Raw genomic sequence first — 17,865 nt, forward strand, 5'->3', positions numbered from 1 at the left:
GTCCTGTTCCCTCTACCGGGGAGTCAGACATCTGGGCAGTTCTCACCCTGAAGGGGAGCAGGATGCAGCACAGATCATAAAGCCTTGAGCGGCTTCTGGCTGAGAAATCTTCCAGGGAGTAGGGGCTGGTTAAGTGAACAGGCTGAAGCAGCTAGACTGATTCTCAAAATAGGGCAATTCTTGCAGTTCCAGGTGACTGGTCTATTTGGGAGCAGGCGCCAAGCCAGCAATGGAGAGAGGAGCAGCAGGTCCAGCTCCCACTGGAGGTGGTTGGCAAGAAGTAGGCAGGGGCCAGGGCCAGAGCCTGGCAGAGTGGGGTTTAGGGCAGGGGACAACAGGGCTCCTCAGGCAGAAGTCCTGCAGTCTGCCTGGGCTGACCCCCAACAAGGTGGCAGTTGGACCCAGGGGCTTCACTATCTCCCCTGGACTTAGGGTAATGGCAGCCCTAGGAACTCCTCTGCTTGGGGCCTTTATTTACATGGACCCCTCAGCCTGGAATATGCCCCCTCCTCACAAGCTTCAAGCCTCCAAATCCCACTCATCCTTAATGCCTAGATCAGTTGCCACTTCCTTCTGGAAGCTGCCACTCATGCTGCCGAGCTGTGATGTTCTTTCTTGGGCTTCTATAGCCTTTTATTCCACTTTCCTTACTGAACTTCCACTTTCTCCCTTGAACTGTCATTACTTATTGCCATTTTTTTTTTTTTTTGAGACAGAGTCTCACTGTGTTGCCCAGGCTAGAGTGCTGTGGCGTCAGCCTAGCTCACAGCAACCTCTAACTCCTGGTCTCAGGCGATCCTTCTGCCTCAGCCTCCCGAGTAGTTGGGACTACAGGCATGTGCCACCATGCCCGGTTAATTTTTTCTATATATTTTTAGTTGGCCAATTAATTTCTTTCTATTTTTAGTAGAGACAGGGTCTGGCTCTTGCTCAGGCTGGTTTTGAACTCCTGACCTTGAGCGATCCTCCCACCTCTGCCTCCCAGAGTGCTAGGATTACAGGCATAAGCCACTGCGCCTGGCTACTTATTGCCATTTTACTAGACTAAAAGATCGATTACTTTCCTATCTTAGTGTCTCTGGCTCTGTGGTTCAGTAGCTGTCAGCCTCCACAGGCCTGTTGAAACTCACTGTGGTCTTCCCAAGTGCTGTGAACTCAGTATTTCCAGTTCTTCTTCCCTGGGCACTTGCGCCCCTTACGTTTGGGGAGGCCCTCATGAGTAGCTCTGGCAATGGGCTGTGAAGGAAAGTGACATGTGCCACTTCTAGGCCAGAGTATTGGGACCGATCTGAGACCCTTCCAAGTGCTCTTTTCCTTCAGGCGTGGCAGTGAGCAATGTTTGTGATGTTGGCTGCTCTGCCATCCTGAGCCCCCCTGAGTCAATATGATAGCAGAGCCCCCTTGCTGGCCCGTGACGGCCCCCAGCGTGAATGAGAAACAAGCGTTTGTTGTTTCCAGCCACTGAGATCTGAAGGCCGTGAAGGCAGCAGAACCCCCCCGAACTGCCTGCCGGGCACATTTAGGGAGACGAGCAGCAGCAAGCACGTCCGCAATGCTGCTGGCTGGCCCTGACCTGATGCAGGGAAGGCACCAGCAAGGGGCAGCTGCCTCCGCAGGCGGCAGAGTGCTCCTCTCAGCGGCGCGGTCCCTGGGCCCCGGCCTGGCGCGGTGGCGCGCCAGCGATTTAGATGCAGACGTGCAGGAACGGATGGCGCCTTCCACTCTCCTCCCTGCGGGCTGCCCTACAGTAATTAAAAGCTGGAGGTGAGCAGAGAGGAGATTCTGTGTTAAGTTAGAATGTTCTTTTTTAATTTTCGAGGCTGCAATGGCGTTCTCCCGTGGCTTTGCCGAGCTGTGCTTCACAAGGGTTAGCGGGATTACTGTGCTGCGGGGCGGCAGCATCGTGCTTTCCAGACGGGAGTGTGTGACCCACTTCCCTGGAGTGGCCTCCGCACCTGCAGGGGCTGCTCGCCGAGCTGAGCAGCTGAGGAAACAGCCGAGCCCGCGCACCGCGCACCGCAGGCGCTGGGAGCTGTAATCCTGACGAGCACAGGTGGATTCCAGCCTGTCGGAGCGCGCAGGTATTCCCTGGGCAGGACAAAAACCAAACAAGCCCTTCCATTTACCTCTGAGAGAAGGGAAGTGGTTATCTAGTGAAGCAAAGATTAAAAATAAAAGCTTTGGGCCGGGCGCTGTGGCTCACGCCTGTAATCCTAGCTCTTGGGAGGCCGAGGCGGGCGGATTGCTCAAGGTCAGGAGTTCAAAACCAGCCTGAGCAAGAGCGAGACCCCGTCTCTACTATAAATAGAAAGAAATCAATTGGCCAACTGATATATATATAAAAAATTAGCCGGGCATGGTGGCACATGCCTGTAGTCCCAGCTACCAGGGAGGCTGAGGCAGAAGGATCGCTCGAGCCCAGGAGTTTGAGGTTGCTGTGAGCTAGGCTGACGCCACGGCACTCACTCTAGCCTGGGCAACAAAAGCGAGACTCTGTCTCAAAAAAAAAAAAAAATAAAAGCTTTGCCTTGTCATGTGTGTGTGCTGACTGCTAAACCTCAGGAACATAAAATGACAGGAGAAATGGGCAAGAGACAGAGATTTAATTGAATAAAAACTCCAGGCTGTGACAGGGGTGGGAAGACACAAGGCAGTAATTAACAACATAATTTTTTAAGTGACGATGCAATTAATTAACATCCTGGGTAAGCGCAGAAGGAGAGGGGGGCATCTTTCAGCCCAGAACTACTGTTAAATAAAGGAGAAAGGAACTTTGTGGGGTTAAAAAAAATCTATGTGCAAACGGCTCTGGTTATTGCAACTTCAGCAAAGCTCACAGCAACCCAGGAGGTTTTGCACTCCAAAGGAAGCCAAATGAATCAACTTGGTAATTCATTTTATTTTCATCTGCGAGGGAGAAATACTGGGCTAGATAATGACATTGGCTGATGTTCAGGTTTCATTCATGATTTGGGTTGAGACCAATCTCTCCTAAGGGTGTGAGGCTCCAGGAACTAAAAGCTTCCTTGGGGTGGGATCCCAAGCCTGTAGGAATTTACCGAGATTGCTGGAGCAGGAGTGGGAGCGGTTGGTTAGAGTGGTGTCAGGGCTAGCCATAATCAGTTCAGGAAATGAAATTCTGAAACTTTTGGGATGTTCACTCACGTGAGATAGCTTCTTGGTTCTAAGAGGAATCTCTCAGACGAGCAACACTAGTCCATGATTCAAACTGACCACACGCCCCTAGTTTAGAATGGGTATCCTCACTACCTAAGGGTTTAAAGATGATAGCTGGACAAGGATTTTGAGTTCACTTCTAGAAGGACCTTCTCACACTAATTTCTGGGCTCCTTGTGACCCAGGAAACTCAATTGTCCTCTTGTTTGCTGCAACACCCCAGCTTCTGCTCACTAGCCGAGATGGCCATCTTGATGGGGTCAGTCAAGCATTGAGAAACATAATGAAGTTTGTCATCTTCTGAAAGTCTTGTCATGACCTTAGGTGTTTTTTTTTTTACTCTCTAGAGAACATCCAGGATGGACTCGGTGACTCATGCACTCTGGGAGGCCCAGGCAGGAGGATCACCTTAGGTCAGGAGTTTGAGACCAGCCTGAGCAAGAGCAAGACCCCGTCTCTACTAAAAAGAGAAAAATTAGCCAGGCGTGGTGGCGCACGCCTGTAGTCCCAGCTACTCTGGAGGCTGAGGGAGGAGGATCACTTGAGCCCAGCAGTTTGAGGTTGCTTGAGCTAGGCTGACACCACTGCACTCTAGCCTGGGTGACAGAGTGAGACTCTGTCTCAAAAAAAAAAAAAAAAAAAAAAAGAGAACATCCAAATGCAGGGGTGCCTGACTAGGAAGGCCCGTCAATCACAAGACATTTGGGGTAGAAAGTGATCTTTATACATTAGTCCCTAGCCTGAGGCTCAGTACAGGGTGGAATTTAGATTTATCCACATTTACTTTTATAAGTTGAAAACTTCTTTTGCCACAATATCCTGTTAGCTCATGCCCAATCTGGTCATTTTTAGTGCTAGAAGACATTACCCCAAGTTATATCAGCAAAGAAACCTGGTAACTTGGCTTAAAATGAGGGTTGTTTTATTTATTTATTGTTGCTGCTTCTACAGCATGTGACAAATATCAAGAATAAGACACAAGGTGTGTGAATAGTTTTTATGTTCTTGACCTTCTGTTGTTGAAAGAAGGGGTTCTCTAGCAGACTTGCCTCTTGCAAGTCATACACACAGCTGGAAACTGGCATTGTAGTCACAAGCTGAAGTAGAAACTCCCCTCCGTGTGCCTACCAGGGCTGTACAGACCGAGACTGAGCAGATCACCCTGTCTGAGGGGGTGGTGGGAAGGCCACTATTAACAGAAATGTGCTATTACAATACAGAGCAGTTCAAATGTTTTTTTCCCCTAACTGAGCTTGGCCTAAGGTAGAGATCTAAAGGAAACAAAAAACCCTCACAACCACTGAAACAAACAACACTGAAGTACTTAGTAATTTATAGAACTAAAGTTTAAGATAAATATTGTCCCAGAGTCAATGGGGCTGAAATAGGCTTACGCTGACTTAGTTTCAATCAAGCAGATACTCTTCATAGAAAGATGGACTCAGACTGCTACTTGGATTTCAAAATTCCCCATTCAGAAAAGAACATTTTTATCTAGGTTTTTCTTTGATCTGTTTAGGCATTTTAAAAAGCTGCTTGATACTTCATGGAATTATAAAGCTATGTATAACACAGAAATCATTCCAGAACATATGTGCCTCTCTTTCTTTACAATGAAGGTTATTTTTGAGAACAAAGATTCTGTTTTCAAACAAATGTGATCATTAACTGTGGTGCGTCAGAAAACATATGGCATGTTTAGTTTCAGCAGAACCGTTCCTACAGAAAGTGACTAAGTTCCCACGAGGAATCAGGACGTTTTCGATTCACGAAGAAAGCCAAGGGCAACCCTGCACACCAGCTGAAGGCTCACGAACACCTCAGAGGTCTCGTGATTTCAACACGGGACCAGGAGTCCCATCTTAGTTTATGTCCCACCAGTGAAGAGCTTCAAAGAATAATAATCAGGCCCCTAAAGGCTCCAGGATTGATTTGTGCCGCTCTGTAGGGCACTGAAAATGCAGCCACAGCTCCACCCCACCTCCTCCTTCTCCAGGGTTGCAGAGCTTGGTGGAAACACAAAATTTCAGAAACTCAATCCACCTCTCCTGAAAATCCACCTCTACTGCTATTTTACATCATATTTTATAGATCCAGCTTCTGGGCTCTCACCCTTTGATTTTTCCTATTGTTTTTCTTTTTTTTTTCCCCTTCTTTTCTTGACTGCAGACCCATAAAAAGTGAAAACCACAAAAACATCACCTTGGGAGACAGAAAAGACTAAGACAGATCTGACCACACGACAAGCGTTTCAGCCTTGACCTGCGCAGGAGCAGGTAAGACTCTGAGTGACAGACGGCCGCAGCTGCCGCCGCGACTGCACGACACTGTGTTTAGACGGTTGAACAAGTGTGAAAAGAGCATTGCTGAGTCCCGTTTGCGTTGCTTGGCTGTGCAGCTCATGGTGTCGGAGGTGGTTTCGGAGACGGACAGGAGCTCTCACTGTCAAAGCTGGCAGCTCGGCCCTGCCACTGCGAGGAGGAGAAAAATCCGGTCATTGATCGCCAAGGGAATTTACATTTCAACTTGCAAAACTTAACTGGCCCATGCACTGATTTCACTTTCCCCAGCTTCTCATAAGCTTTCTCGAATTTTGCTGTCAGCCATGCAAAACCAAGGAAAACAGCTTAGAGCTTCTAGTTTGGAATACCTGATTTTCAAAAAGACCTACTGCAGAGATAATTAAAGCTTGCTTTGTTGTGTGTATGTGTATGTGTGTGTGTTGTGTGTCTCTGTGTGTGTTTTAATGAAGAGCTATGACTGGACCATTTCTGAGTGCTTTAGCCATTTTTCACACTGAAAATTGTATTACGTTAGCAGCGAAAGAGGCAGTCTGCAGAGTATGTCCTTACTGCCAAGAGCCCACGATCATGAATTATTAGCAATTTGTCTGGGAGCTGTTAGTACAGCTAACACCCTGATATTGCTTTAGCTTCGGGCTTTCTTCTTTGGTCTAAATTCTTTCTATGGGCATTTGCACCCCACTTGTGAAGAGGTAGGAGGTGTGAGGAGACCCTTTGGGCTTCTCCAACTCCTCCTCCTCCCCAGCTCTCCTCACAGATTGCCTCCTCTCAGCCAGACTCCAACCCTTCTGTGAAAGCGGGTGATGCAATGAGGAGCATGGAGTGAAGGAGAGGGCTGAAGATGATGCACTCGAGCCATTCAACTCTTCTTTAAATGCAAAATCAGTCTTAGGTACAGCAATGTTTCCTGGGCAAGGATCTGGGCCCGTGAATGTTCTTGACCTGTCTGGAAGCTGCATAACTTCAAAGTGAGTCAGCGTCCACTGCTCGCGCTAGCCTCGCGTGGGCTGAGGAGACTCGGTATTCTCATAGGTGCCTGCAGGACAGTGCTCCAGAGAGACAGGTTAGGCAGGTGGTCAAGATGACCTTCCTGAACCTGAAGTGCAGCCTATTCTGCTTCTTATGAGCATGGAGGGTCCCCACTGTGGAGAGATGGGGCTGAGTAGAAGCTGCAACTATAGACTTGTGCATGTAAGGGGGTGGGGTGGGGGAGTATGTGGTTCCCTTCTCAACACAGCTATTTCTAGACAGGGCTGAGCCACCTAAGGCATATAGCTCAGCCATAGGCTGAGCCACCTAAGGCCATTTGTCATCCAGCTTCACCTATGGAATAGATGGAAAACCCATACGGTTAATGAGCAACCCAGACCTACTGAATGACCTTAATGCTCCCAATTTTAAGGAAAGCTTCTGTTACCCTTCTCTGGGCCCAATTCTTCACGGGCTCTTTATAACCCCTGTGCAGGCCAACTAAGCAAAGCCTGGATAGTTGGGTATTGATGACCACCATTACCTAGATCTGAGCAATCTTAGCACGGCAGGCTTGGGAGACCATCCAGTCTAGCCCTCCTTGCATCTTCCTAGGAAGATGCAAATAGGAAAACAGAGACACAGAGAAGTCAATATACAGCTAGTTAGGAGCAGAGCCAGGACCCGAAACCAGGTCTTCTGACTCTGTGATCTTTCCACTTCATCCTGCTGCTATCTTAGCATTTGGACACAGTAGGAGGAGACACAAAGTGTAATAAGAACCCTAACCTCTTGGGGACCACACCAGGTACTTACTCCTAACTCCGGGTGGCAGTCTCTCTGCTTGCAGCGTCCGCGTGAGTGAAATCACAACCGAGGGTTTCCCTGGTGAAATATTTTAGATAAATAAATGCCTGATTGTTGAGCCCACTGTGGCTTCTGACTCCAGTGTTTCTTAACCAGAAGGTGACATGAGATGATTACTAATGCTTTCATTTAACAGACCTTCATTTTCGGAGTTCTACTTTTTCCATTATAACTTTTAATGTTGGTGGAAGGTACGTTGTAATTACTGGCTTCCTCCCTGGGTTAGCATGCCACTTAAACAACCTGATTGATAGGCCAGGTCAGAGGAGAAAACATGAAATGGCTACACAGAGTACCTTTTTTCCCTTTACATAACAGCCCAAAGAGTAGTTGCAGGGAGCATAATTGTTTATCGGGAACAAATGAAGAAGGAACACTGGCTCCCCTGCTAGTCCCTGATTTTTCCTATGAAGATGAACAAAGGGACGAGGTGGGGTTCATGAACAATGGGAAGGTAAATGATTCCGGGAGGCTTACGGTAGCTCTAAAATAGCAGAGAACCTGTCCCCAGCCTGCAGGAAGATGATTGTTCTGGGATGGCTGTGTTCCAGTAAGGTCTTTTATTGTTCTGAAATGGGTCATGTTCCAGCAGAGATCTAAAATCTCTGGCAGATGATCTGAACTTGGCCCTCTGTAATCAGATGCCTTAGAGAAGAGCGCTGGTCAACCTGGGCCCTGTGTGTGGTGCCAACAATGACACGCGGCCCTGGCAGGAGTGCTGAGAGGAAAGGGGCCTGGCGCCGCAGCTGGGGAAGGGTGCTTGTGATGGCTCAATACAGTTTTATTCATGAAAAAAAATCCCAGAAAGGAAAGATACCTTTTCAGTTGATTTCTTCCCCTGCACCATATTTTAAACCCCAAGCAAGCAAGCAAGCATGGTATGTCCTCTGTTCTTATGAATAAAAAAGAAATGATCACAGCCCTTGAAACTCCTCTAAGAAGGGTGCAAGATAAATACCGAGTTCTTTACAGATATGATTCCGTGTATTTTCCTGGGAGCTGGAAAAGATTTCTTTGCGTATGATACAGACGGGAGATACAAGTTTCAGGAACAAGGCTCTTATTCAATGTCCACAACAGGAATGAAAAGGAGACAGGCTGTGAGCCCCAAGTATGATCGGGAGGATGTATATTCAAGTACAATACATCGCACGAACACAGAGTGTTTACTTAACATTAGCCTGGTGGGTTTTTAGATGCATTTTTATAAAAATATTTAAATGGTGGGTGCTAAAAGTGTCAGGACTAATGTTAAGCAAATGGTTGAAATCCTAAGTTGCCAAGACGAATGTCATTTTCTGCTTCTTCATAGGGAGAAATGATCAGCTGAGCAGAAAAGGGGGGACAGCAAGTTGGGGAGGGGTGGTCTTAGGAGCTCAGTGTGCAAGGTCAAGAAAAAAGAAAACCCAAAGGACATCAATTTATTCTCTTTTCGTTTTCCATATACTGTTACTTTCCCTTTACTGTCTCATCAAATATTCATTTTCAAGGGCTCAATTCTACTTTATCTTTCTTTTGTAGTCTGGACTAGTGAGCCAGAATTCTCAAAGAAACAGCGACTTGGAATCAATTATTTGGCTTAATTAGGTTGTATTCATCACGAAGGAGAGGGATTCTGGGCCAAGTCCCGGCCCCCGTGTGGTACCTGCACCCGCCCCCAGCTGCTGCCGCTGTTCTCTCGGTTACTTCCCATTTTCCACGGGCAGGCCCAGCCTGCCCACAGCGATGGGTTGCTGCAGGTTTAAGATCAGAAAGGCAGTCACCGTGCAAGATGTGGGCTCACAGGTCACCACTGAGGGTCAGAGTTTCCTAGAGGAGCAGAGGTGGGAGGGGCCGACCCCTCATTCTACCAAGGAGGAAACCAAAGTCCAGAGTGGGGCAGTGAGTTGCCCGAGGCCTCACTGCCCTCTAGGGGCCCCTTAGCTCTCATTCCATGCCCTGCCCCTACACCCTCCTAAACAGTTTAGCATACTTATTCTATTCTTAAATATCTCGAATGATTAAAAAAAAAGCAGGGCGCTGTCACGACCCCTCCTCGGGCTGAGTCAATGTAGCATTCAGCGCTGCCTCCAGGTTGTCCTGCGTCCGAGTCCTGCCCGGCAGCAGCCTCCTGAATAGGTGTGTGTGGGGGTGCTGGTGGGGGGTGCCTCACCCACACTCTGCAGAAGGGGGGTCGGGGCTCCCCGGGGGAAGCCGGAGAGCTAAGGGACCAGTTTCCCTCATTAAAGCTCTACAACTGTGGTAAAATCAAGGCAACCACAGGAAACATGAGGCCTCAGCTGACAGGAACTTTGCATCTTTTCACTCCTTGATGCTGCTTCAAAGGCCACAGGGCAGGAGCTTCGCAAAGCACATGCCTCCCTGGGGTGGTCAGTCCATCAGCCTGGCTCTCGGAGGTCTCTGTCCCCTCAGCCCTCCTTCTCTCTGGAGGCTCCTCACACTGCTGGAGACAGTGGAAATGGGCTTGTCCACCCTGAGAAGGAAAAGGGTCCGGCAGGTGCTCCAGGTTTGCCGCCCTGACCTTGCTGCACCACAGAGTGGGGGAGGGGACTGCTCTGTTTTCAAGGGGACTCTGACTTTAAGCTGAGGGGCCATGTGGTAGAAGGGATAGAGCCTTATTTTTGTGTTAGTAGATGCTCCAGCTTTCTAGACTTGCTGGGTTTGAAGCCTGTTAAGATGAGGGAATGATCACCCTGCTTTCTAGGATATGGACTAGGGAGCAAGACATTGAAAATCAGGCTTAAGTCTTTCCTGGTCACCCTACACCCCAACCCATTTGAGCAAAAGCAGGGCAGGGGACCACGGAGGTGACAGATCACAGAATTTTAAATTGGTGGGGTTCAGTGGAGGGTGGGGCAGACTGTGAATATCCGTCTAAGAAACATGTCTTTGCAGTTGAGAGAGAAGTGACAGGGTCAAGATCATATAGCAAGTCAGCATGGGCCAAGATTGCAGCCCAAGTCTCAGGACTCCCAGCCCAGTGTTCTCTCCGTTACGTTTCTGGTAGAATCCGGCCCCAGTCCAGCCCCACGCCGTTAGCCAGAAAGCATGGCAGCCTGAGTCCACTCCCAACAATGGTGAGAACCAACGTTCATAAGAGGAGGAATTTGCTCTTTGGCGATCTCTATCCAAGCAGTGAAAACTGCCAAGTGACGGCCTGGCTTGAGCCTCAGGGAACTTACTGTTCCAACAGGGCTAGATTTCTTGCCAAGCTCTGATCTCACCCCCTTGGGGCTTTCTCCTAAAGGACTGATTTGGCCAGGGCCTTTGCAAAAGCATTTCAGGCCTGGCACAGTGGTCTGCCAGGAAGGCTTCTTCAAAGTTCTTATTTTCCATTAAGAACTCCGTGTTGCTTTCAAAATGCCCAACTCAGGGGATTTTTGTCAAGCAGCCTCCACCTCCTTCCTCCACTTCCTTCCGGCCTGTTACACACCGGCGAGAAGCATGTGGCCATGCCCACCTTCCCACGAGGGGCTGAGGGTCTTTAGCAGCCGACTGCCATTCTCCAGCCCACACTGCCATGCAGCAAACATGCCGAGGGCCAGGCGACCTCACCCACCTCTTTGAAGGATTTCTTTACCTCCACCAGGGAGTGCCAGTGTGCAATGGGCTTCCGTGGGTACGCCAGCATCTCATTCCAGTGGTCCCTGCCCAGGCCTTCGGCGTTGATCCCCACACGACAGACTCCTATGATCTCATTGTGGCCCACTCTGCAGGAGAAAGAAAGGTCCCCGTGTCGACTCCCAGACATGCTCTCGGAAAGGGAGGTCCCGGGGGCGAGACTGTGCCCAGTGGGTCTAACTCAGAACTCTGAGCTCTGAGAACAGATGCTGGGCAGGCCTTGATGCCAGTGGCAGTGAAACTTCGCCCAGCCTCCTTGGTGGATGCTGGGCACAGATAGATGAGGTTGTAAACTTCTTTGGGCTCTTAGGAAATGGTGGGCAAATGGCCTGAGTTTGGGAAGTGTGAGAGTTTAAGTCTCTTCCCTTATTTGACTCGGCCAGCACATTACAACCTCGCTTGAGACACCAGCATTTGCAAATAAATCAGCCTGCTCTGAGCACCATGTCTCGATACCACCAGAGGCTGGCATGTGATTTATTCACTCAGCAAGACCATCAATCATTACTCAATATGTTCATCAAGCACCTACTACTATGCCCGAGAACTTGTGCTAAAAATCCTGCACCGAGGCTTTTTTGCATGGTTTCTATTCCTTTTAGCTAAAGTGACAACTGGAGGATGGAGTCACCGGGGCTAGAGTAGTTGAAAAATGTTTCTGGGCCAGCCTTGATGGAAGAGCAGGATAAGCAGAAGAGCAAAAATATATCTGAGGAAGTAGGTTGGATGGATGTGCTGGGGCCAGATAATGGAAACCCTTGAGAGTCTAGGGGAAAATCCTGGACAATGGGAGCTATTGATGGTTCTTGAGAAAAGCAGGTAGAGGAAAACAGTAGTTGTTTAGGGAGGGGTGTCCTTAGGAAGTGATGGAGGCAGGGGTCAGCTAAGTGGCTGCACAGCCATCCAGAGTAAGAGTGGGAGCAGCAGCAGCAATAGACAGGACAAAGAGGCATTTCAAGGACAGATGACAGGACTCAGTGCCAGATGGAAGAATGGGAATACTTGGGGGTGAGTTTAGGAAAAGTGGTGGGTGGAGCTGCCCCTGATGGACATAGGCCAACTGGGAGGAGAAGCTTGAGCCCTTTGTGAAGGCAGAATCCATGCTCTTCCTCAAACACCTGAGCTCTTCTTGGGTGGAGCCAGGTTGGAGGCCAATGGGCGCCTGAGCCCTGAACGCAAGGTCTGAGGCCATGGGGCCCTGCGCTGCACTGGAGTGGGGTGAGGGATGGGCTCACGACCCTCTGGGATGCGCACCTACCGATCATAGTCCATCACCGAGATGAGCAGGCTGACTTGATCCATGTTTTCCGGGGGAATGTCGAAGATGATGGCCTCGTTGTAGACAGGGTTGAGAGTGTTCTTCTTTATGGTTGTCTTCTTCTTCTTCAGCCTCCGCCCGTCACAGAGCAGGGACACTTTGACATAAGGATCTGCGCCAATGAGGGCATGGGAAGGGAAGGAAATGTGTCAAACAGATGTTCTCGAACAGCATTTTCGGCAAGGGACTGAAGCCCTAGGCCGCCTGCTGCTCATCAGATGGTATCAGTGGGTTGTTAAAATAATTAAACCACCTTGGATCTATGTAGCACACCTGTCTCTGAGGACACTGTGTGCTTAATAAACACAGTCTTTAGCTACCTCGGTGTTCTTGGGAGAGCGCTTAATGGACTTTCGCTAATGGAGAAGCTGGCCCCAAACCTGACATGGCACCTGCCCGTGGGTGTGCCATTCTCAGCCCTGAATCTCAGCCTTGCCGTGGCCGGCCGGCTCCAAAGTGTGGTGCAGCTGAACAATGACACTCTATTTCTCTCACCTACACAAAGTCCTTTTCTCTTTTGTTTTGTTTTTTGTTTTTTTGCCACCATTATTAACCAAAGGATAAGGGGGTTAAAAATAGAACTCAATGATGCCCGAGGAGTAGCAACGTGTCAGAGTGAAATGAACAGTGACAATCACTGAACAATGTTGTTCATGTCCTCCCCAACTGACAACACGATTTGGGGTCCCAATGTCCCAATAATCTCATTTTCATTTGGCATCAAGGAGGGGTAAGTGGCCCCGCTCTCTGCTTCCCTGGAAGCCGTTTCTTGCCCACTGTGAGCAGTGGAGGAGAAGGGGGCTGTGGCCGGGGCGTGAGGGAGGCCATCTCCTGACACTCAGGGCAGCTGGTTGACATTTCCTTACTCAGTGGGATCTTGGATTCTCTCCATCCTGCAAAGAGATGTCTTTTTATTGAACTTCCATCCTTGTTTCGTCTTTTAGTTTTCTGAATGGGTATTTCATGGTCATTTTTCTACCCTGAAATTTTCCACTCATCCAAGTGAAGTGACACCTATTGTATCTCGTAGCACAGGTGTCTTGGTCACCATCATAATTGTTATTTATGCCGCACAGCTCAAGAAACAGGAGGGCAACTCACAGGTAATAATAGCTTTTGAGACGCTGATGTGCTGCGACACCCTTTTGCCAAGAAGCCAGGGCTCCTGTGGATCTGTCAGGAAGTGTGGGCCAAAGCAGCCGCTCCCCTGGCTCTGTGAGTCACAGGCGTGTGGCTCTGTCTCCCGGGCATCAAGCGCATGCCAGGCCCTCATACTCCCTGGCATCGTTCAGGTGGCAGATGAGGCACACACCTACGGTGGGAACTAGAGAGAACTGCAACATCCGATCGGAAACTCCAAGCCTTAAAGGCCTTTCCGTAGGCATCTAAACGAGCCGCTGACTAATCAATGTGACAGTGACAGCTATGCCTTAACCACGGGGACACGTGAGTTTATGGGGAGACCATGAGGTGTTCAATCAACCTGCCACCTCTGACTACCCACTTGAAGGAGCTCTCCCTCAGGGGATGTGCGGTGAAAAGGAAGGACAAGTTTTGAGAAGGCACAAGGCAGCTTTCCACTGGCTCCATTTTCTAGCCCCAGACCCGTAACGTGGCAGCTTTGCACTGTGTTAGGGTGCACACGGCCTTGGAACGTGTCCTCAGGCTTGAGGTTGCTCAAGTGCCACCTTGGTCCCCTGCTCTACCAATTTCCGTATGTTCCCACATCAGAGCAAGTTTCCACGTCACGAGGCTTGGAAAAGTACAGGCAGAGCCACTGGTCCCGTGGGCCACTGAGCAAATGCCTTAGCACCGTTCCCCAACTCTGTTCACCCCTACGAGGCATATCCAATTTGTACAATTCAGTGGACATATTTCCCTCGCAGGAGCCAACACTCTCAGCAGCATTCCTGAGGCTGAGCAGATAGACTGTTCGCTAAGGTTCTCTGGGGCAAAAGAGAACCCTGTCTAGTGGAATGCTGGCCCCAGATGATCTTGGAAGTCCTTTCCTCTCAGCCTGTGATGCTCTGTGCAGCTGAGGGAGGGGACACAAAGACCAGCTGTGTATTTCAGCCTCATTGTCATGGGAGCCATCAAAATCCAGCATTTAGTATGTGCCAGGCACTGTGTTCAGAGATTTATATACATTATGTGATTTAAACTCCACATCAGCCCTATAAAATATTTATCGTCATCCTCTCCATTTCATAGATAGGGGAACTGGGGGTTACAGAGATTAGGGAATGTGCCTAAGATTTGAACCCATGTTTGTCTGACTCCAAAGCTCACATTTTTGACCACTAGACTCAGAGCAGGACAGAGCAGACGTGGTAGGGATGAGTGGATTTACTCAGCGCCCCTTTGCAGCATACTTGGTCCTTATTATTATTTCATACTATTTTTAGTTCCAGCAGATAGGCTTAGAGAATTGATCCAGGGCTAGTTTAGATGAAGGAGAATAGGCAGATCCTTGGTTTTAGAGGTCAGTGCCATACAATTCAAGAACTGGCAATTAACAAGCTCTAGTCACTCTCCAGTTTAGTCTAACGTCAAACCAGTCTGGGCTGAAGGCAACCTCAAACTTATCCTCAAGAGCAGGAGACCTCGTTTGAGGGGCCCCTGGCATGTACGCCTGTACTGCACCATCCTCAGGTCGGGCTCCTCGTGCTATAAATAAATCATAAGTAAATAAATTCATTCATTCAATACATATTTTTGAACGTTCATCATGTTTCATGCACTGTTCCAGACACTTGCAGTGAACAGAACAGACAGAAACTATGACAAACAGAGGACCCCTGACTCTTCAGAGTCGAGCTGAGATTTAATTCCAGCTTCTAGATCCAGGTAGAAAAGGGGGGGACATTGTGAGAGGGAGGTTAGAACTCAGCGTGAATAAAACTCTCACCCTGAACCCTCGAGTTTGGAACAGCCTTTTCGATGACCTCAGTGGCTTCGCCATGCACCCCCTCCCTAGCGCATCAATTTAATTACGCCACAGAAGATGGTGTGGGGACTTAGGCAGCAAAATCCTATTTCCCTCAGCAGCCTCCAGAGTCCTCAGTGAGTTTCTGTCCCCGGCACGCACTTATTTTGGTATTAAAATGAAATCTGCATTGGCTGTGTTTGGGGGAAGCTGACTTGCTGCTGCCTACGAGCTTTTTCCCAGGTCAGCAGAGGTCCGTTAATCTCTCCCCCGCGTCTTGCCGTGTGCTGGAGCCTTCGGTGGAGGGAGAAGCGTGAGGGTGGGCGCTATCCGGGGGTGGGGTCTTGGCCTGGAAGGCAGGAGCACTGCAGGGAGCTGGCTGCAGGCTGGAGCATAGGCTCTGAGGGATCCAAAGCTTCCATGACTATATATGACTTCAGGGTTTCCTGACCGCCTTTCCCTGAAACCTCCGTTTGCAAAGCTTGATGCCTCCTCTTCTTCCAACTGCACCAGGCTGCATCTGGGCCCACATGTGTTTAGCGGAACCGTCGCTTCTTCACAGCAACTGTGATTTATTTACTAAGGAGTTTTCTAGGACATGAATAATTAATGAATATAAAGGAAATATGAGGAAAAATCTCCAACGTGTTCCCAGCCAAGTTCAGAGGCACCTCCTGAGTGGTTCGACGTTGATAATCTGAGTCATCAGCACAGCCTTTTGGGCTGGGTGGGGAGGTGTCTGGGGAAACAAGCCCAGCCTTTTCCTGCATTTGCTACTCGAGTGCAGCCCAGACTTTTCTATGTGGCCTTTCTTTGGGCGGCTTCAGCCCATCTCACTCCTCAGAGCAGTTTGAGCTGAAGGGGGAAGGAGGCTCCCAGGACTCGAGCTGCAACTCTGTCATTTCCAAACTCAAACACCTTCTCCAACGACGACTTGCAGAATTATGGGAGAGGCTCAAAGCTCTGACGCCATGTCCCCCCTGCAGGTCTCTGCAGCTGGCCCCAAGTAAGCATTTCCTCGTTGCTGGAGAGCACCGTGCTTCTGTGCTCCTGCTACTCCTTGTGGCTCTCTGGGTGCTGAGGCTGAGGCTGCGGGTTCTGCAGCAGAAACTCAAATACTAATGCTCTTTGCTTTTCTGCGGATTGTCTTCTTCTACCCGTACTCAGGGCTGCTGCCACACGCCTGTGTGGACCTACAAACATTTACACACTTGAACTTGACATAACCCTTCCGGAAGTCCTGAGGCCTCATATGAGCTAGAGAGGTTGTCCTTAATTTTTTTCTCCTATATGTTTACTTCTTACTCTCTCTCTCCCTCCTCTAAGAGAAAGAATGATAGTAATAGATACTGCCTACTGAGTGCTTATCATGTGTCAGCCACAATTCTAAACATTTACAAGGATTAACTTGTTTATCCTGAAAGCAACCCACTTTTTTTATTCTCACTTTGCAGATTAGAAAACCAAGGCATGTAATAATTTAACCTCGAGGAAGTGGCAGAACTGGAATCGAATCTAGTTTGCTTCCAGAGCTGATGCTTCTAAGATTACTGACAATTCTTTCCCCTTCTCCTCGAACACCCTTCCAAATCCTACTGTCTGGGCTGCTGGCAGGCCGCTGGGGTAGGAGAGGTACCTGAATAGCCTGTGATGTCCATCGCCTTGAGGTTCCGGCATTTAATCACCGTGAGGGTGAGCCTGCCTGCTGTGGGCAGGTAGCAGAGGGAGAACATGATCTCTCCCAAGTCCACGCTCTCCTGCAAAGAAGCAGACAAGAGAGTAGGTAAGGAGCAAGTGCGGGCCGCGGGCCTCACTCCCTGTGCCGCATCTGTGGGTGCACTGTGGGCCGGGGACGGCTCTTAGAGCCGCAGTGCTGTGTATTTAAGGCCCAAGGGACGGGCCCCTGGGAATAACTGGGTATGAAAGGCAACGATAACAATATTGCCTCTTCAGTAGAGTTGGCCCCCTTCAATATTCCCTCTCGATATTTAAACCAGATTCTGGTCCTAGTCCTTGCCATTCTGCTTTGGCCTGCCCTGCGCTGTGTGCACCCCTCAGCTGTAGCCTCTGACCCCCAACCCCTTGTGGTCCATCCCTGTTCTCCTCCAGCTCACCTTTCTCAGTCACTGACCCCCTGACTTCCTACCCCGTCTGGGCATGTGGTCATGACAGTGTCCTGGACAAGATAGCTGCTCTAGCCCTCAGGCGGCCCCTCTCCTGGCAGATCTGCAGTTCTTTTCTTCTTCTGCCCCTCCGCTCAGTCATTCTTTGTCAATCCCTCTGCCTTAGTAGTTTCCTTGCCTCTCCCAGAACATACCCAGCACTCTAACTTCCGGCCTTGGGCTGGAAGCACAAGGAATTGACACCCAACTCAGGACATGCTGCCAACCAGGGAGACATACACTCGCCATCCCATGTTTGATGCCAGGCCTTGGATCACTTTGTCCTTTTTCCTTAAATACAGTGGTCTTTCAAAATAAAACCAATACAGAGCACGCACTCTGTTGCCTCTCCTGACCCCAGAATCATCATGGCCAGGATCCCTGGAAGTTTTTTTTTTTTGAGACAAAGTCTCGCTTTGTTGCCCAGGCTAGAGTGAGTGCCGTGGCGTCAGCCTAGCTCACAGCAACCTCAAACTCCTGGGCTCAGGCGATCCTTCTGCCTCAGCCTCCCGAGTAGCTGGG

The 17,865-nt window shown here is 49.4% G+C and overlaps 1 protein-coding gene across 3 annotated transcripts in view; it reads right to left on the bottom strand.

Annotated features, from left to right (window-relative positions):
- Positions 1-2,171: 2,171 nt before the first annotated feature.
- The window catches only part of SYT6 (synaptotagmin 6), a 62,536-nt gene continuing 46,842 nt past the window's right edge, over positions 2,172-17,865 (bottom strand). For 2 of the 3 annotated variants that reach the window (XM_012778415.3, XM_012778419.2), the window contains exons 4-7: positions 16,818-16,938; positions 12,196-12,367; positions 10,876-11,026; positions 2,172-5,648 (exon numbers count right to left, since the gene is read on the bottom strand). In XM_012778415.3, coding sequence (XP_012633869.1) covers positions 5,577-5,648; positions 10,876-11,026; positions 12,196-12,367; positions 16,818-16,938 — 516 coding nt within the window. In that variant the 3' untranslated portion in view covers positions 2,172-5,576. Of the gene's footprint in view, positions 5,649-7,265; positions 7,335-10,875; positions 11,027-12,195; positions 12,368-16,817; positions 16,939-17,865 lie in introns of all 3 variants that reach the window. The other variant, XR_001157443.3, reaches the window with a different exon arrangement.

Source organism: Microcebus murinus, chromosome 2, assembly GCF_040939455.1.
Source record: "Microcebus murinus isolate Inina chromosome 2, M.murinus_Inina_mat1.0, whole genome shotgun sequence".
NCBI lineage: Eukaryota > Metazoa > Chordata > Mammalia > Primates > Cheirogaleidae > Microcebus > Microcebus murinus.